The sequence below is a fragment of the Arachis duranensis genome, chromosome 3, assembly GCF_000817695.3.
Source record: "Arachis duranensis cultivar V14167 chromosome 3, aradu.V14167.gnm2.J7QH, whole genome shotgun sequence".
Classification (NCBI taxonomy): domain Eukaryota; kingdom Viridiplantae; phylum Streptophyta; class Magnoliopsida; order Fabales; family Fabaceae; genus Arachis; species Arachis duranensis.
Window position 1 is genome coordinate 13,244,791 of NC_029774.3, and position 20,819 is coordinate 13,265,609.

The 20,819-nt window shown below is 36.9% G+C and overlaps 1 protein-coding gene and 1 long non-coding RNA gene across 4 annotated transcripts; both read left to right on the top strand.

The window, feature by feature from the left end:
- The first annotated feature begins 6,059 nt into the window (after positions 1-6,059).
- LOC107477721 (pentatricopeptide repeat-containing protein At5g03800) lies at positions 6,060-11,920 on the top strand. 3 transcript variants are annotated; one of them, XR_001589823.3, is made up of 3 exons: positions 6,060-8,843; positions 9,721-10,130; positions 11,593-11,920. XR_001589823.3 is itself a non-coding variant. In XM_052259466.1 (2 exons), exon 1 carries the CDS (start codon positions 6,152-6,154, stop codon positions 8,807-8,809), a length of 2,658 nt encoding a protein of 885 aa, XP_052115426.1. In that variant the 5' UTR covers positions 6,060-6,151; the 3' UTR covers positions 8,810-8,843; positions 9,721-11,920. The 3 variants fall into 3 exon arrangements, 2 of the variants coding, with proteins under 2 accessions (XP_052115426.1, XP_052115427.1); XM_052259466.1 differs by having other exon boundaries at positions 9,721-11,920; XM_052259467.1 differs by having other exon boundaries at positions 6,060-8,826; positions 9,721-11,920.
- A 114-nt stretch (positions 11,921-12,034) lies between these two features.
- On the top strand, positions 12,035-13,270 carry LOC107477722 (uncharacterized). Its single transcript, XR_002371824.2, has 4 exons — positions 12,035-12,146; positions 12,249-12,299; positions 12,373-12,407; positions 12,869-13,270. It is a non-coding gene; the product is annotated as an uncharacterized LOC107477722 (long non-coding RNA).
- Positions 13,271-20,819: the final 7,549 nt, after the last annotated feature.

A 20,819-nucleotide genomic window follows, 5' to 3' on the forward strand; every position in this document is an offset into this window, starting at 1 on the left:
GTTCGATTTTCAGAACCTTGTTTTATTTTGAGTTGCATATGCTTGTAATTCAATCCTCAAATACAATTGATGGAGACAATAAAACACTTAATGATGGTCATGATTTTTTATAAATAGTATCTGTTTAATTGAAAATTTGTTTGTTTAATGTTGTTTCTTTTGGTGGTAGAACATTTTGTGTTACTGTTCAAATCTATTTTGATTTTCTTTAATTATAAACTTTGATGTTTGAAGTTGTTTATAACCTTTCAATATTAAATTATGAATAATTTATTGTGTGAAATAGTAAAATTTTAAATTTTATTACCTTATTTATTGTGTGAAATTATCAAAATTTTAATTTTTATTAATTTAAAAGTTATTAACTTTAAATATTTAAAATTATATATTAAATTTTTTTATAATTTTATTCTAAATTTAATCAAACCAGTTCAACCCCGATTAGACCATTGAACTATTGAATATTTTATAATTATAAACTCAGTGTTTTGATTGATACTTGATAAGTTGATAGCAACGAAGAGCATGAATGTATGATAAATACGTATCTGCCTCTTCGGATACATCCCATTTTAATAAGGATTTAATTTTGAGGCGGTAAATGATTTTTCAATCATGCTACATGTACACTAAAATTAGTTACTAAAATCAACTACTAATATATATATATATTGGAAGAAGGGACAAAAGTACACCTGAAAGTTCATACGCTGGACAGTAATACACTCGATTCGTTTAATGAGTCAAGTGTGCACAGTAATTATACACTCCGGCGGACAGAATCACCATTCCGGCCATGAGCGTGTGGCGTTGTTAGTCAGAGTGAACACGTGGCTCTATTTTATCCTTGTTGGCACGTTCAGAGTTAGTGAGCTGGCTATTTAGTGCCTAGTCAGATAAAATATTTTAATTTAATGTTTAATTAGCCAAAATTAACCCTGAAACCCTAAGTCCTTCGTTCTCTTTTATCTTCTAAAGAAAGAAGCTCCTGTGTTGAAACCCTAACACCTTAACCAATAACTAAGAACATGGCCTCACCCAAAGAAAAATCAAGCTCTTTATCCCGAAATTGTGGCAGCGCTGTTGATGGCGGGTCTTCATTGTTGAGGAACAAGAAGAAGAAGAAGAAGTTTGAGTACAACAACGGCAAGTGTTTGCACGGATTTGAAGCTGTGGTACTCAAGTCTGGAACACAGTGGAATCCAGACAGATTGTTTCTGCGATGTCCTCTGTGGGAGGTAGGTTTCGAAATAGCCTTTCTTCTTGTTACTGGCGTTATCCGTTTGTTTCGTTCTTCACCCCTAATTGGATTGTTGTGTCTAATCTTCAGAGTGCTGAACATCGTTGTGAGTATTTTGTTTGGCTGGACGAAGTAGAAGGAAAAATAAGAAGAAACGTGTGGGTAGAGGCTGAAGAAAGGCCATTGACACAACCATACAAGAAGATGAATGAATTTACAGAGTGTTCCAGCAAGTTGGAAGAAGAGGTGCAACTGTTACAGAAGACAGTTGATATGATTAGGGGGGAAATAACTTGTATTAAGAATATGGTTATGGGTGTTTGTTTAGGGTTGGGTTTTTGGGCATTGTTGATTGTGATGATATATTATCAGAAGTGAGGATCCTGTGTAATAACTTTGAAACTTTGAAAGTTGCATTGAATAAATGGAAGGAAAAAAAAGGTCTCCTTTTTTGTGAAGCACATTTTGCAAGTGGTGTAACATCAACCATTGACATAAGGGAAAAATGTAAACCTGTGAGAATTAGGTTGAAAACAAACAATTTTTAACCAAGCTAATTCATACAATATCCAACAACATCTTGTAAAATCAGAAGTCTTTGCTTCAATGTAATAGCCAAAATAGGCAGAGTAGTTACCATAATCATTGAGTTTTCATACAGGCCAGGAATACCTGATTAACAAGCAAAGTCACAATGTATAAAACATAACACACCACATACTACTAGATTACAAAAAAAAGGTTCACAGGTCTATGCTGATAAACAAAACAGCCTTCCCCACAAAAAAACAAAACATGCACATCAGTCTTCAATAAAGAAACTATCCTTCTGTTGCAGCTCCTTGCATGGTCCCACCTTCACTTGGGCCAGCTTGATCAGTTGCTGCAGCTGGGCCATTGCTTCTTCCACCTTCACTTGGTTGGTGCCTCAGAGTTGGAGTTGGCATAAACTGTTCAAACCTCTGCCTCATTGCTGGGCTTGCAGCATTCATAGTTTCAGTGGATACCATAGGCTTAGAGTTGGGTCTTGGAGCAGTAGCAGCATCATTAGGGTTCTGTTGCTGGGGTGGTGGTGGCTGTGTAGGGTTATTAGTAGCAGCAGCAGCTTCCTCTGCCTCCATAGCTGCAACTTCATCATTCATATCAGCCTGTTTTTTTTCACAACCCCTACTGTTGTGGCCACTCTACAACATATAGACATGAGAAAAATATTAATATAACAGTATCTGTGAAATCTAGAGCCAACTCATAAAACATGATATTCATACCTCTCCACAATATTTGCAACTGATTGTTCCATATCTCCTTTTAAGCTTATGTGGGTTGGAACTTGGCCGTGCCTCATTTTTTTCCTTTCTTCTCTTTTTTGTTGGTCTTCCAATGGGTGTCTTATAGTGAGGGGGCAGTGGAGGATAGCCTTCAGCTTTCTCCCAAAATTCTTTGCTTGGTACGGGGTTTATGTTATGCTGGTATGCTGAGTTATATGCAGCCATTCCCAGCCAATTATGGATCTGGTCTTCTGGCCTACGACCCCTCAGAGCAAGTGCTGCACAAGCGTGTCTACAAGGCAAGCCTGTGAGCTGCCAAAATCGACAGGTGCACTTCTGATTTCCCAAGTCAACAGTAACCTTAGTAGGATGCTTCTCAACCTCATAAATTTCTCCATTGTCATCCCCTGCCCATGTGGGAGTCCATTTATTACTTTCTTCCTTCTCTCTCTCAAGCCTGCTAAGTTGTCTTGGTGCAACAGTACCAACATAGCCACTTAGAGACTTTTTGTTCCTCGCCATAACCCTCATGACATGAACTCTGACTTCCTCTAACATTGTTATAATTGGCTTGCCTCTGTATTTGAGAATCTTACCATTGAAGGTCTCACAGTTGTTGTTAGTGACATTGTCCACCTTAGGCCACTCACTGAAATGTGCCTTTGTCCAAGTTTTTGGGTCAAGTCGATCTAAGTATTCCCAGGCAGCATTGTTGATTCCCTTTAACCTCATCATTGCAGCCTCAAATTCAGTAACAGTAGTGGATCTACAACATTCCCACACAGCTCCTTTCAACTATTTATCCTTCCATCTTTTAGTGAAGTTGGCCCAAATGTGCATTGCACAAAACCGATGATGCACTCCGGGCATAACCTGCTCCATGGCTGGTATCAGACCCTGCGTCACACATACAACAACAATTAACAAGCTGAGAGATACAACACATACAACAACAATTAACAAGCTGAGAGATACAAATCAATCAAGAAACAACATATAACAATAACCTTCTGTTGGTCACTCATGAAATTCCAACCATGCACCCTATAGTTTCCCAAATCACCATGCAGAAGTTCTAGAAACCATCTCCAGTTATCTCTTGTCTCTGAGTCAACGACTGCATATGCAATGGGAAAGATCTGATTGTTAGCATCTTGTCCCACTGCTGTAAGCAACTGCCCACCATAGTAACCTTTCAAGAATGTACCATCAAGTCCAATAAATGGTCTGCAACCTTGTATGAAACCTTTTTTGCAAGCGTCAAAACATATGTATAGTCTCTTGAAGATCGGGAGGGAATCAGGCATAGGGGTAGTGTCCATATCAATAGTTGCTCCTGGATTAGCTGTCAGCAAGGCAAGTATGTAATCCCTCAACTCAGCATACTGCTCCCTCTCAGACCCCTCAATATTCTCCCTAGCCTTCTTCATTGCCCTTTGTATTTTTTTGTAGTTGATGGTTACATTGAACTCTCTCCTAAACCATGCCTCAGCTTCAGATGTTTTAAAGTCTCTTTGGTCCCTCAACTTCTCCTCTAGCTGTTCAATAACCCACTTTCTATCAGCTGACTTGTTGGTGTGGCTTCTTGCACAAACATGTTGGTTGACAAACGTCTTAACTTGAAAACTCCGTGGTTCATTAGACCTGGAACAGTAGATACTCCAAGGATAGTTGGTCTCACAACAAATTGCCTTACACTTCAATGGTTCCACTCGGCTAAACATTATACTCCTTCCAATTTGTATATTGAACTTTCTAACAGCTCTTTTGAATTGCTCCATTGTTTCGAATTCCATCCCCAGCTCTAAATGTACTGAGCCAAAAGCAGCATTCGGGTTTCCTTGAGGCCAAACATTGCGCTCTGCCTCATACTCACTATCACAGTCTGACGAATATGGGCTGTGCAGCTCCTCAGACTCATACTGATGGTAATCTGGATCAGAGTCATCATCATCAGTCTCTGATGACTCACTTGTTGCACGAGGGACAAATATTTTTGGAGCTTCACCTATGCCTCCTTGCACAAAGGTCTGTCCACTAGGAGCTGGCCTCTTGAAAGAGTTTCTTCTGTTTCTTTGTTTTGCTCTTGATTCCTGGGTAGGGACCTCATCTTGTTGGAGGTTGGGTTGTGACTGAGTTCCAGGTTCAGAAGTTATTGGTGGTTCAGTTTGAGTGGTTTGGGTTTGGGCCACAGGAGTTGTATCTTGGGCTTGGCCCATAGGTGGTGTGTGTTGGGCTTGGGCCACATATGCTGGCTTAACTTGGGCTGTGGGTGATCTTGTTTTTGATTTGGACTGTGGTTGAGATTGTTTTGTTGGTTCAGATTGTGTGATTTTTTGTTGTCTTCCCCTTGGGTTGGTTTTCTTCAATGAAGGTGATGAACTCTGGGATGACTTCTGGCCTAGTGTTGTTGTTAGTTTTCTTGGCCTCAGAATTCTGGTTGGTTTTTGACTCTTTTGTGCCCTCTTCTTTATCCTCCCCCCAGGTGATTTCACACTCTCTGCATTTACATTGGCTGTTTCAGGGGTAGGGACCTCTTCCACATCTACGTCAACCACCTCAACCTCAGTTGGAGTGTCTACTGTATGCTCCCAATACACATGTACCACCCTATCATCATTTCTAATTGCATCCTCATACATGTTCACCACATCTCTATCTAGCCTAAGTAGCTTAAGGGCAACACCACCTCCGGCATCAGGCTTTCCCCAGTAAAAGTCCTTCCACTGAATATAACCCAAATCCTTGATCAACCCCTCCATGAAAAACAGGTTCAGCGTATCCACATTGACTCTAGGTATTAAGGAGACTTGACCACCGCTGTATACTGTAACCCCTTTACGATTTCTCTCCAACCTCCCCCCATGATGATAAACAAGTGTGATGTGAGTTGACATCTACAAAGAAAAACAAAACCCTCATAACCATAACTAAACCCAGAAAACCCTAACTTTTTTCGTCCAGCCACAACTCTAGTTACTAAACAAACCTCAAATAGCTAGTTCGATGATAATAGGTACAATGGGAAGTTCAAAAGATGTTACCTTTAGGTCGTCTCTGCCTCGAGTGCGTGATCGTCGCTGTGGTCGTCTGGGTTGACTTCTTCGAGTACTCTTCCAATGATGAACTGAATCACCACTTCAGAGCAATGCCATTGCTTCTCTGCTAGGGCTGTCTAATTCTCTCAACGAGCAAACTGTGTTATCACCAACAAAACCTTGAAGTTCATAAGTCGCTTAAAGAGAAAGATGCGTTTCAGGGTTAATTTTGGCTAATTAAACATTAAATTAAAATATTTTATCTGACTAGGCACTAAATAGCCAGCTCACTAACTCTGAACGTGCCAACAAGGATAAAATAGAGCCACGTGTTCACTCTGACTAACAACGCCACACGCTCATGGCCGGAATGGTGATTCTGTCCGCCGGAGTGTATAATTACTGTGCACACTTGACTCATTAAACGAATCGAGTGTATTACTGTCCAGCGTATAAACTTTCAGGTGTACTTTTGTCCCTTCTTCCTATATATATATATATATATATAAAAGCAGGGATTTAGTAGGCTGCTGCAGGTACAAGAGAGGCCACATAGGAATGTGAAGCCTACTAATAATGATAGTGATAATCATTATTATCGACAGATGGCATCCCTCCTTCTCCGAAACACTTCTTTCTTCTTCTCCCCTCTCCCTCAGTCAAACCCCTACAACCTCACAACCCCTTCTCGATTTTCGTCCTTTCTTCACTCACACTCACACTCTCAATACAAACCCTCCATCAAACTCAACCACCATCATGCTCTCCTGCCCCCTCTCCTCCAATCAACCCTTTCCCACGACCACCAATACCCCCTCCTCGACTCCCTCTCCGCCTCCCTCCGCTTCTCCCCACACCTCGCCTCCGCTGTCCACGCAGCCCTCCTCAAGCTCCAAGAACACCACACCCCACACCTCTTCACTGCCCTCCTCCTCGCCTACCTCAAGCTCAACCTCCTCCCCGCCGCCCACCGCCTCTTCCTCTCCCTCCCTTCTCCTCCAAACGTCGTCGTCTATTCGGCCCTCATCTCCGCCTTCTCCAAGTCCAACAACCACCACCATCGCCGCCACGCCCTCCTCTTCTTCCTTCACATGGTACATTCCGATGTTCTCCCTAATGACTACGCCTTTGTCGCCGTCTTAACTGCTTGCATTCAAACCCAAAATCTCCAATTCGGCCAGCAATTACATGCCGCGATTGTCAAAACCGGTTACTTGGACTCTGCTTTTGTTGCAAATGCGCTTATGGGGTTGTACGGTAAGTGTGGCGGGCGTTACAGTTTGGTTCTCAAGCTGTTCGATGAAATGCTTCAAAGGGACATTGCGTCGTGGAACACTGTTATATCCGTTGCCGTGAAGGAATTCATGTATGATGATGCTCTTTCGTTGTTCCGTGAGATGCAAGCAACGGATGATTTGAGAGTGGACGATTTTACCCTCTCCACGCTTTTGGCTGCTTGTTCTAGAAGTGCTTCGGTGGTTGAAGGTTTCCAAGTTCACACGCACGCTATTAAGGTTGGGTGGGGGAACAATTTGAGCGTTGGCAATGCGCTTATTGGGTTCTACACCAAGTGTGGGACGATTGATGATGTGGTGGATTTGTTTGAGGAGATGAATGAGAGGGATGTGATAACTTGGACCGAAATGGTAGTGGCGTACATGGAGTTTGGGTTTGTAGATTTGGCAATGGAGGTGTTTGATGAGATGCCAGAGAGAAACATGGTGTCTTATAATGCTTTATTGTCTGGATTTTGTAAGAATGGGGAAGGTTTAAAGGCTTTGGATTTGTTTTCAAAGATGGTGGATGAGGGAATGGAATTAACGGATTTCAGTTTGACTAGTGCAGTTAATGCTTGCAGCTTGCTTGGTGACTATTGGGTTAGTAGGCAGGTTCATGGGTTTGCTCTCAAATTTGCTTTCGGATCGAATGCATGTGTTGAAGCGGCTTTGCTTGATATGTACACGAGGTCTGGGAGGATGGGAGATGCCAGGAAGATGTTCTGTAGGTGGGAGTTGGAGGAATTCATCTCTGTGGTTTGTACATCCATGACATGCGGCTATGCTAGAAATGGGCAGCTGGACGAGGCGATTTCTCTTGTCCAACATAGTCAATCGGAAGGGAAGATGATCATGGATGAAGTTGCGGCCACTTCGATGCTTGGTATTTGTGGGACTATCGGATGTCATGATATGGGTAAGCAAATCCACTGCCATGCTGTTAAGTTTGGTTATGAATCTAATATCGGAGTTGGGAATGCAGTTGTTAGTATGTATTTTAAGTGTGGGAATGTGGATGATGCAATTGGGATGTTTAATGGTATGCCTTCAACCGACATTGTTTCATGGAATACTTTGATTTCCGGACATCTTCTACAGAGACAGGGTGATAAAGCATTGGAAGTATGGTCAGATATGCAGAAGAAAGGCATAAAGCCTGACCAAGTCACATTTGTTTTGGTCATTTCTGCTTACAGGCTAACTAGCTTGAATTTGGTTGATGATTGTCACCGTTTGTTTAATTTGTTGCGAAACGAATATCAAGTTGAGCCTACTTGCGAACACTATTCTTCCTTCATCAGTGTTTTGGGTCAGTGGGGTCTTCTGGAAGAAGCAGAGGAAACCATCAAGACAATGCCTTTTGAGCCTTCAGCTTCTGTTTGGCGTGCTTTGCTTGACAGTTGCAGACTACACAAGAACACAATCATTGGAAACCGGGCTGCCAAGCATATTCTTGCCATGGAACCTAAGGATCCATCAACCTACATACTCATTTCAAATTTGTATTCTGCTTCTGCAAGATGGCACTTGTCTGAAATGGTAAGAGAGGATATGAAAGAAAAGGGATTTCGCAAACATCCGGCACAAAGTTGGATCATTTGTCAGAATAAGATACATTCATTCTATGCAAGAGATAGATCCCATCCCCAAGAGAAAGACATATATAGCGGATTGGAGATTCTAATCTTGGAGTGCCTAAAAGCTGGGTATGAACCTGATACAAGTTTTGTTCTGCATGAAGTAGAGGAATATCAAAAGAAAGATTTTCTGTTCTGTCATAGTGCAAAGCTGGCAGCTACTTATGGAATTCTGATGAGCAAACCAGGGAAGCCAATTCGGATTGTGAAGAATATCCTTCTCTGTGGGGACTGCCATACATTCCTAAAATATGTATCCGTTGTCACTAAGAGGGATATTTTTCTTAGAGATTCTTCAGGATTTCATTGTTTCTCCAATGGCCAGTGCTCTTGTAAAGACTATTGGTGAAACACTACATGATCCATGTATACTGAAAAGTTTTGTAAGTTTAGAGATATATATTATTTATATTATAAAAATGTAGTTCAGATGTTATTTGCAGAGATATCCTAAATACCTGGCATTTATTGATGTATTACATCTAAGAGATAATAACTGGATATAGTTCATACAAAATGTAACATTGTTGAAACTGTTGTCTATTCTAATTTCTAGATTATTTGCACCAATCCAATTTTACAAACACTAACATCTACTCACAAGTTGTTGAGTGTCTAAAGTCCTCCATGGGTTCAAATAATACTTTTTTAAACTTTATTGTGTTTTATGTTCCAGTTCATGTAAGTTTTATAAAGTAATTAGATTAATTTGTTGAATAAAGTTGTATGGGAGAGTGGAATGATGTAAATATATGATGATGGATAAATTATACAAATAGATAATTGATGAATGTTGGAGGAGCCAACCACAACTTTCATGGCTAAGATGATAGTTGTTCTGACTTTCATCAAATGTGCACTAGGACTTTTTTCACTGACTTCCAATGTCAATTGGTTAAATATGTTTTTTTTTTAATTATTTGATTTTCTTGGGTTTTCTGATATTATATATATACACCTTTCTAGCTAATATGTATCAATTTTATCAGACTATTTGTAGAAATGACTATGGCCTTATTCTTTTTCTTCTTAGAATATCTCTGTTTAGGGGGTTAAAATTAGGTTTGAAATTTTCATGAGTTCCACATATAATCTTACACATCAAGCTCATCAATGAAATTTTGCACTCATTTTTACTCCTCAAAACAAAAATACTCTTATTAGTTATTACTAATAAAAAAATATTTACAGCCTCATAGATTGATGCTACATGGCTTAAATTTCTATATATGTTTCTAATACTGCTGGCTGGTTTTGCAGATAGATTCAGCTGCAAATATCTAACCTGAAAAGGTTGAAGACATTTGGAACTTGAGAGGAATATTTAACACTTCATGGCATAGGGTGAAAGTTCAAGTCGGTCACTCAAACCTATAAAATAAAATTTAAAGGAAAAAATCTTGTCACTATGCAGCCTTTTTTTTTATTTTTTATTTTTTGCCTTACATTCATTATAGTGACTGATTTTAGTGTAGACATAGCATGACTGAAAGATCATTTACTGCCTCAAAATTAAATCCTTATTAAAATGGGATGTAACAAAAGAGGCAGATACGTATTTATCATACATTCATGCTCTTCGATGCTATCAACTTATCAAGTATCAATCAAAACACTGAACTTTTCATCCAGAAGCTTCAATTCTTCTTATTCGCATTATTACTCTGCAGGTACGCCATCTTATAATTATGAGACACTTTTCTGTGGAGATTTTTTTATGTTCCGTTTTTGAAGTTTCTTCGACCCTGTCACCAAATTGAAAATTTTGTTATGTGAAAGTTCTCTGTTGTTGAAATTCAATCATTCATCTTATTATTTTCTCTTATACAATATGTGAAACACTTGGATTTCAATTTTATATATAGCTTGAAGAGGCTACTGAAACTTTTTCAGTTTCATCATTGTAACGCGGTTTTAATCTATTTCCTCTCATATTGTATGCATGTTTGTTTATTCTGTTTGGTTAATTGTTTCTGGAACCCTAGAATTGCACACTCTTAATTTATCAGTGTTCTAGCAATACAGTGGAATTCGTTGAACTCTTATAGATATAGAATGGAATTGAACTTCTAGATTATGACTTCTCTCACTCACTTATTGCAGCATATAAATTTTTCTATGCAGAAACTACAGTATTTGGATTATTTATTGCAGTATTATTCTCTCTTCTGTGATTTGGAAGTTGTAGAAGTAGTTAGGTGATATGTTAAGATAGAATATTACATTTTCACAGACTTTGCTGCATTACTTAGTTGTGGAAAGGGAAAGTTATGGGTGTGTTTGTTGCTGATTCTCAAAAAATTGCTTTGACAACTTGATTCCAGAAACTGGAAATAATTTTAATTAGAAGCTACTCTGTTTAGTTTATTAGAAGCTACTCTATTTAGTTTTTCCAGAAAAGGTTAATTGATTTTTTTCTTTAATCTATACAATTATGTCAAAAATGATTTTTTCAGTGTGTATATATTACTGAATGTTTGTCAAAAAAAGCTAAAACAAACGCATCCTATATACATCTTTCATAATCCAGCTAACTTTCTTTATTAGTCAAATGAAGATCCTTATCTAGCCTGTGCAGCACCCAAGGTTTGTCATGGTGGTGCCCTTTCTCACGATTCCATCTACTATTGTTTGTTCTGCCTCATATTGTAATTGTTGCACTTAAAATTACTGTTAAGTTTCTATAAATTTTAGCTACGGATACCTTGAACATGTGTAAAACTCTTTGATTTGTATTGTTTCATTGGGAAATCTGTTGACTAGGAATTTTAACTTACTTGATCATATATGCTTTAGCTGTTGTTAAAAGCAATATTTTTGGAATATCGTCTCCTGTGAACTCTTATATGGAGTGTAAGTTTCAACTGTGAGTTGATGCTAATTTTAAGTTCATATTTATTTTAGAATGGTTATTTTAGGTATCTGGGAACTGAATCAGTCCTTTTTTCCCTTTGATTCCAGTTAAGCTAACTCATTTTTTCCCTTTGTTTCCATTTTCTTATGAACACCCAAATATTTAACATGATATGATTTCACTTGTTATAGACCATAGACCACTGTGACTCCTTTTTAAATATTTATAACTCTTCCTAATTATTGTGTCCTGTCATATGGATTTGGATGTTTTATTAGCATTCATACGCTAGGATTTGGATTTTATCCTTGGGCGCTCAAACACCACAAAGTGCAATGTGACAGAAAGAGACAGTACGCTGGGGAGTCTCTCATCACCTCCATATGGCCTAAGACTACCAATTCTCTCAAAGCCTCACTCCAGTTCCACTCCTTTCTTCTCTTTCCCCTTTCCTTCATCCAATCCTTTCTAATTCCTCCTTTAGACAATCTCAAACTGACCCCTTATCCTCACACTTCAAAAGAGAGAGAGAAGAAATGCCTAGGCTCACCGCACCTTCAGATTATTCTAAAGAGCCTCCTCGTCACCCTTGTCTAAAAATTAACTCCAAGGCAAGCCTTATAGTTATCCTAATTATTCCCAGGTCTCATGTGGTTTCCTAAATATTTCATTTAAGTTTTGGAGATTATCATGCTTTCATTTTTTTCTTTTGACAGGAACCTTTCAATGTGGAGCCACCACGCTCTGCACTGACATGCTCGTACGTTACTCCTTCAAATTTCTTTTACAAGAGGAACCATGGCCCAATTCCCATCGTTGAAGATATTGAATGGTTCCTTTTTTTTTTCTCCTGTTTTATGACCTTTTTTCAGCTTAACTATAAATGGAAAAAATAAAATTAACTTTGTCTATGACCTACTTGGATGAGGAGCAGGTACTCCGTTTTGGTGGAAAATCCCAAACAGCTTTTCATGAAAGATATCAGGTTAGTGCACTGATTGATTCTATGGATTTGTCAATTTAGGAATTGGTTACTGACCTGGTTATTTTGGTGGCAGGATATTGCCCAAGTAATGTCACTGCCACTTTACAGGTTGGTCTCAAATTAATAAGGAACATGATTTATTTCCTTTTTTCTTTTCGAAGGTATTTTTGTTTTTGGTATACATACTGCAAATGAATTTGAATTTGTCATTCTAATTCTATATGCTAATCTATGTTAATCTATGTTAATAAGTCTTATTTTGAGATTCTTCATCAATCTCAACTCAAGGGAGATGCGAGTTGGTGGAATACATGTTCACTGCAAGGAATTGTGAGACCTCCCATGGGATGATCATATCCACCTCCCATGAGATGATCATATCCAAACTCTTCCTCAACTTCACTCAACTCTTAGAATGAAGCTTGGTTCAAATATGAAATGGGAATCACATAATGCTTTTGATTATCTCCGACATACACTGCAAGATAACCCTTTGGGACTTGTACGGATTTTGAAATTGCTTGCTTAGCTGAGAATGATGCCTTTCCCCATTTTTCTTGTGTATGTAGGGAATGGAAAGAGCAAGGGAAAGCTCTAGTGCTTAAGAAGAACGTGTTCAAGTATTGACCTTCAGATTGCCAGGGAGTTGTGTTGTGTTGTTTCTGAAGGTAAGAGAAATGATTGTTGAAGGGGGTTAAAAGATGGGGTCATGCATATAAAATCACGTGATGCTGCTTTAGATCATAGCCTCCTACATGTTAGTTCACGCAACTCAATGGCAAGGTGTAACAGCCAACTAGTATATATCTGTGAGATGAATTATTATGAAGTTGAAAGCTATAGATAAATGGACTTAAGAGGCATCTATGCAAACTAAGTCTAATGTTGCATCATGTTTCCCATAATTTGAGAAGTTCCACATTATGTTGCCCTTGAAAGGTGAAATTTATATGAATACTTTGTTTAACAAACCCATAGATAAGGTCCTGAATCTTGATCATCATTTATTGATTTCATTATCAGCACCTAAGACACATGTGAGATGTTACCAACTAATGGAAGAGATATACAGTACATTGCAAGAGCAAGAACTAGGTTTCACTTGTGCATTAATAAAGATTTCTATCAATACCATGTGATTTCTTGTGATCCCTTGTACATATTATGGAAGACCCCCATCTTATCAAATATTATTTCTCAAGGAAGCCCTGAGTAACTATATGCAGTATATGTACTCAAACAACAAGGAAGATTTCAGTTATGATGATCCAAATGGAGGTCTCACAATTCCATGCAGTGAGGATGCATTTCTAAACTTGAGTTCTCAGTTTTCCCTTGGAACTCAATTTTTTTAAGAACCGTTCACTTATAGTTTTGTTAGACTGATGATCTATATTCACTTGTTCAGTATATCATTTGAACAAGTTAAATTCATTAGAGAATTGAGATATAACAATAGCAACAAGTGTTTTAAGTTGCAATAGTATCATGCCTTAAGTTCATAACTACTTTCTCATTCAGAAAAAAACTTCTACAATTCCATAGGAATGATAGCAAAATGGAAAGTCTCCACGAGACAAAGAATTCTGTACAAATATCTCTCAACTAATTTATTTACATACTAATAGCATGATCTACATCTCATTCAAGCGAGCTCATCCTCACTGCACAGAATTGTGAGACTACCCATTAGATGATCTTATCCATATTTTTCTTCAACTTGACTCAACAATTCTTGAAATAAAGATTGGTTCAAGTATGATATCGGAATCACAAACCGCCTCATGTTGTCTCCAACATAGACTGCAAGGTAGCCTTTTGGTATTTCAAACCCCTTGGAAATTGTTTTTGCTGCCCTTCTAATACTTGGAATGCAGAAACCCATATTGTATATTGATTTTTCAAAGAATTTGTATGAGAAATAAGTATTGGATTTAGGATACTTGATCCATATTAGGTTGAAAACTATAGGTAAAAAAATTATAAAAATATTCATCAAAATATAACATGAATAAAATAAAATAAGCTGCAAATATCAGTAATAAATAGCTAAAATTTAATATTATATTTCTATTTTAATGTAATTTTATGAGTGAAAAAAAATAGAAAAAAAAAATGAAGAGCAAATGATCAGAATATATTACCAAAACTCTCCAAATCAGTCAAAAAAGCCCTGAAGTTATCTCGGAAATAAAAACTGGGGAGCAAGGTAAAAATAATCAAAATGGGCCTTTTATAGCTCAACAAAGTAGATTTTCCTTCGGGCTTTGGCCCGTTGAACCCAATATACTTTTATTACACGAATGAGGACCTGTCCAAAACAAAACAAAAGATAATAACCCAAGAAATAAACGTTTAAAAAATTGGGAGGAATGATAACGCAATTTGAGAAAAGAGGAGAGCACCCCAGAAGATAATGTGAATGATAAGAAAAGACAGGAACCTCGAACGCGGTCAATACAAAGGAGACATATAGTGATCGTTGTCAAAATTAAACCGCCGATCGAATCGATTAAATTATTAATATTTAATTAATAAATTATTAGTTGAACTAATAAAATCGATCTTATATAAATAAAAAAATATAAAATAATAAAATATTAAGTAAATTGACAATTTAGTCTTTAAAGTTTTTTATTTCGGATTAATTAGTTTTTAAAAAAATAAAATATCAAATTGGTCTTCTACAATAGTAAAAAATAAACAGTTTATGTCTTTCTATTAATTTATCATATAAAATTTAATGATGATGTTTATATATCCCTATTAATTAGTCTTAAGTCGAAATTTTTAAAAATCTACTACTTGACTCAATACATTAAAAAATTTAAAATAAATATCTTCACTAATATTTTAATATGTAAATGTAAATATTAAAATATTACAAAATAATCTGGTGGCATGCTTGATGGAATGCAGCAAGAGAATATGAGCTTGAACCTCTAGGCGCTGGAGCATCGAAGACTTGCGGAACATTGGAGTACGGTAAGAATGGTCGGTTCACAGATTTGCAATGAACTGGCTAATTTTGGTTGGTTTGTGACGAACCATTCGGTTTCTAACGGTTTAATATTACGTTTTTTATCCAAACTATCAACCGAAGGCCAAACTATTAATTTATCAATTTTTTGGTTGAATCAACCGGTTCAATCCAATTCTTACAATGCATGTAGTGTTTCGATTGGGTTCTTATCAAGGTTCAGAAAATCGAATTGGTCATCAAACTGCTCTAGTCACTGGTTCATTGATTTAACCGGTCTAACCGATAGTTCAACCGGAAAAATCATTTTAAAATAGAATAATAAATAAATTATAAATACACATCCTAAAATATAATTATAGTCTAATATAAATCTTAAAATATCTTCAAAATTTAAAACACTACATAAAATATCATCAACCAAATACATATGATCTTATCAAAATCCAAACTCAAAAAGTTAAATAGTAATAAAATCATATCTAAATATTAAATCCTAACATCATGGTTTATCAATCATTAAAATCCGCAAGAACTTATTGCAAATTTGCTTCGGTGGGATGATCTTCACCTTCATTCTCACCCTGTTGAGCAGAAGAACCAAGAGATGCAGCATAAAGACCACTACCATCACTGCCACTTTGATATAAATCAGCATCAATTTCACCTAATAAAATACACAGTTATCATTATATTATAAACTAACAACATTCTAATAAATCATTAGAAACTAAATATAATATACTCACGCAATAAGTCATCCACATTACTAGGAAGATCAAGCTCTTTCTCTACAACCTCTTCAGTCACCCAAAAGTCAACTTGACTGATGCTTTTATAATCAATTGGATCATATTGTGTCTTTTACTTTCTTTTTTCTTTTTCCTTCCTAAAAAGTTAAATACAATATATGAAGATTTAACAATTTACAAATTTGTTATGATAAAGATTACAAATGAAACAATATGATATTTCATGAAATATATATTACCTGGATTTAAGACACAAATTATAGGTAACATAAACAACGCCATTTAGTCTATCATGCTCCAATCTATTTCTTCTTTTTGTATGAATCTGGTAAAAAAGACTCCAATTTCTCTCACACCCAGAAGAAGCAGATGCTTGGCTAAGAATGCAAATAACTATCTTTTGTGAACATGGAGCAGAGCCTCCGAATAACCTCCACCATTCATCTACCAATTATAAAACCATAATATATTAAAAGATATCAATTAAGAACATAGGAGCATAAAATAAGTTACTATTAATTAAACAAATATTCAGCCATATTCTTACCAGGCTTAAGTTCAGATGCAGCTCGAATAGCTTCTTGTCTATCAAAACTTTTCTTTCGATCTCTATATAAATGTATTTCTTTCATTGCCTCAACTGAATTCTGAACTGAATCCAAATCGTTACACTTGCAATACAAGGTAATAAGATCAAGCAAACCTTGCATAATATCAGGTGCTTCTTTATAATTTTCATTAAAAAAGAATGTAGGATTCAGGAAGTAAGTTGCTGCATGAAGATCTTTCTTCAAATGCTTGTCCCATCTTGAGTTGATAATATCTGTGTACGGCTGATATGCAGTCTCGGATTGCCTAAACATCTCCTTAATTGCATCTTCTGTCCTTAGCATTCCTTCATAAACATATCCCAAAGATGGTTTGTCATCAGCATCAACAACCCTCAGCAAGTGAATCAGAGGGCCCACAAGTTTACATACAATAAAGCAATCGTTCCAAAATTTACAATCCAAAATAATAGCACTCACAACTCTACCAGTAGCACTCCTTCCTAATTTGTGATCAGTGAAAATTGAATCTACAACCAATGCTTGCAACTCCTTTTTACGGTCAAAGATGCTCTTCAATGTGATAAACACAGTTGCAAAACGGGTTGCACCAGGACGTACAATTTCTCTCAATGAGGTTTTTGTCTTAGCCAAGATAAGAAAACCGTATGATTGTACACAAATAATGCGATCTTTGGATCGCCTCCAACTCCTTGTTGACTTGAAGTACGCTGCTGTTCCTATTCTTCTTGAACTATTGCCTCATCAATTGCATCCTCTACCTCATCATCGCTCTCTTCACCAAAACTTACTTTTCTTTTCTTTTTGTTGGTCTGAATTTCTTTCAACAAACTTTCCATCTATTTTTCCACATCATATGGAACTTTAGGACATTTTTTCACGTTTCCAGTAATCTTTGCTAGATGTTTCTTCATCCTGTGAATTCCACCTCCATTAAAAACTTGTAGACAAAATAAACATTGATATTGTGGTTTTTCATTCACCATTTGTAGAGCAACATATTTTCAATCTAAATCTGTTTTTCCCCTAAAGTTAGAAGAACCTTGTGACTGACTATCGTTAGCACTACGAGAATTAGGATTAGCAGCATCATTTGAAATAGGAGTATCGACAGGCATGTTATTATTCATAGAAGCATTGTTATCAGCAGTTGCTTCTTGATTAATACTATTTTCCATAACTGAAATTAATGAAACAGATATGAAATTAAAAACAGCCACAAGCCCACAACACAATGAACATTAACAATGAAAATTAACAGCATGAAAATTAACCATCTTCTTAACCTAAAGTAGGAGCCAAACACAATGAAAATTAACAGCATGTTCTGCAATTCTGCCTACAACAATTCTGCCTACAGCATTCAGCCATTCAACAATATTACAAAACAAAATAAGTTTTCACTTTCCAGCATTAACAAAACAGAGTAACAAATTAACAATTACAAAGTAACAAATTAAAATAGAGTAACAAATTAACAATTACAAAACAGCAAAAGTGCAAAAACAAAAATCGGGTAAGTTCAGAGGAAGATGAGTAGAGGAAATTGAATACCGAAAGAAGACGAAGAGGCAAAAAACGAAGAAGATGAGCAGAGGAAGTTCAGAGAAGATGAAGACGATGAGTCACTCACCTGGGTTCGATGGAGGGCTACTGGTGTTGACTGTTGAGGACCAGGTGATGATGAAGACGATGAGAGGGCTACTGGTGTTGAGAAGATGAAGACGATGGAGGGCTATTGGGCTGGGAACCAGGCGACGATGGAGGGCTACTGGTGCTGAGGACCAAGCGACGACGGTGGCGCTGATGACCTGAGGCCGCGGCGATGATGAAGGGCTACTGGGCTGGAATTGGGAATGCTTCAGACTTCAGAGTTGAGAGGGTTAGGGTTCACTATGAGACTGAGATGAACGAATGGGGGTCGAGGGAAGAAGGGGGTGCTTCACGAGCGGGTCGGGTTGGGTTCCATTTTTTTAAACAATAAAAAAAACGGCGTCATTCAGAAAAACCGACCGGTTACCAGTCCGATCCAACCGACCAATTTTTGACCGATTCACTGATTTTCCAACAATTTTTTAACTGCGATTTTTACAGAAAGACCGAACCGCTTGCATTATCGGTTTGCGATTAAACCGATCGAATCGGCCGGTCCGATCCGGTTTTCAGAACCTTGGTTCTTACAATGCATATAGTCAAAGACGAATAACGGCGTAGTTTATTCATATTTAGTTTTTTTTTTTTTGGGTCATAACACACTCCTACCACTCACTTTTAAACAAAACCCAGTTATTGCTCTCAAAAATAAAGATAAAAATAAATTATGTGTAATATATATTATTCTAAAAAAATTAATTACAAATTTACAATTTTTATTTTTCTCCTAACCTCCTCCTTCACTAAAACGTATTTTTCGTGCTTTCAATTCACAAGTGTTCCATCTATGCTGTTAGATCTGTTAGATTGGGTCCACTTATATTCTTCTTCCCATATTTTTCTAATTATAAATCGTTCCAATTCTACCAACAAACTAATCAACTTTGAAGAGTGGTTCAATTATTGGGCATCGATGCACATATTAGAGAATTTTAATTATTTAATTTGTTTATGCATGTTTTACAAAATTTTAAGTGGACTCAATTTACACGAAGTTTTTACTTAAATTATTGGTAAAACTTTTTTTTTTCCGAATAGATGGATTAGAGAATTTCTAATCTAAGCATTATAATATCATAAGTTTACTGCACTTTATATTCACACACACAACATTTAAAGGGTTTTTATTTACTATTTGGCGTTAGTCAAGTTTCGAATTCTAAAAGAAACATATTAAGAATTACCATTATAATTTGTCACTTTAACTAAAGCATCAACGGCTAACTATAAATCTACCTCTCACCTCTGCACGGAAAAGAGATAAACCGAAAATTGGTAATGTTAGAAAAAAAAGAGTCAAAATTTATCTTATTAATATTCATTAATTATTGTTAGTATTAATAAATACTACGGAAAAGTTCTGCATACAAGCCATTAGGGCTTGTATGCTTTACAAGTTTATTAAACAATAAATTTAAAATACGCGTTCCTCCACGTACGTTGATTATACGCGCTATATAATATCCCGCGTATATTTAACTTCCAAATTTAAAATATTTGTTTCCTTCTTCGTTTTCGTTATTTTGAGATTTGGTTGTTCTTCTTCTCGCGCGTCTTCCCTCATTCTTCTCCATCGATCTTTTCCTCTCCTTTTCTCACTGGTATGTTCTTCGTTTACGTTATCTTTTTCTCTCTGCAACTTGAGCTTCGTTTTCTCTTTTGATTTGTTGTTTTCTGAAATCAAAGTTTGAACTCGTTTTGAAGATAATGGATCCTTCAAGCTCAGATTGTGTGCTGAATCCAGGCGAAGTGGATTATGAATTTGAATCTAACGAAGTTCCTGAGGTTTGATTTACAGTAATTTGTATAGCATTGTGTAGTTTAAAAATTGCTCAACATTGTTTAATTACCTGGAATTTATAGCAGACGCTCGGGTGTAGATCAATTCTTCTTTGGGTGTATTTTAGCTAGAAGTGTGGGTGTATATACACTTTACTGGTTTTTTGTTATTTTTAATTGAGTTGTTGTTGTTCAGGTGTATTATATCAGACATGATTGGGTGTGTTTTTAGTTTTTGACATGGTGTATTCTGCAGCCTGTGTATTGACAGTTTATGGCTTTAAAGGTCATTCTGTAGTTGAGCTGTTTCGGTTCGGGTGTATCATATTAGACATGATTGGGTGTATTTGTATCATATCTATGGGTGTATTCACAGTTCTGACACGGTGTATTGTGCAGCCTCTCTCGGTTGTTGATGACGAGCTTGTTCCGAAGGTCGGAATGACCTTTACCACCCTTGAAGATGCCGGAAAATTTTACAGGAACTACGCCAAGGCTGCAGGTTTCTCTACAAGAGTTCGGTGCACAAATAGGAAGGGAAACGAGATTAAGAATCAACTGATTACATGTAGCAGAGAGGGAAAATGGAAATCTAAAATATCTCCAACCGAGAAGACCAATCCGACAGCCGGTTTAAACTGTCCTGCAAGAATTTATATACACACATTGAAGGATGTCGGTTCTTGGATCATTTCAAAGGTTGTGCTGGATCATTCACACCCCTGCTGTCCAAGCAAAGCAGAGATGCTCAAACAGCACAGGGAACTAAGCATGTCCATTCGTCGTA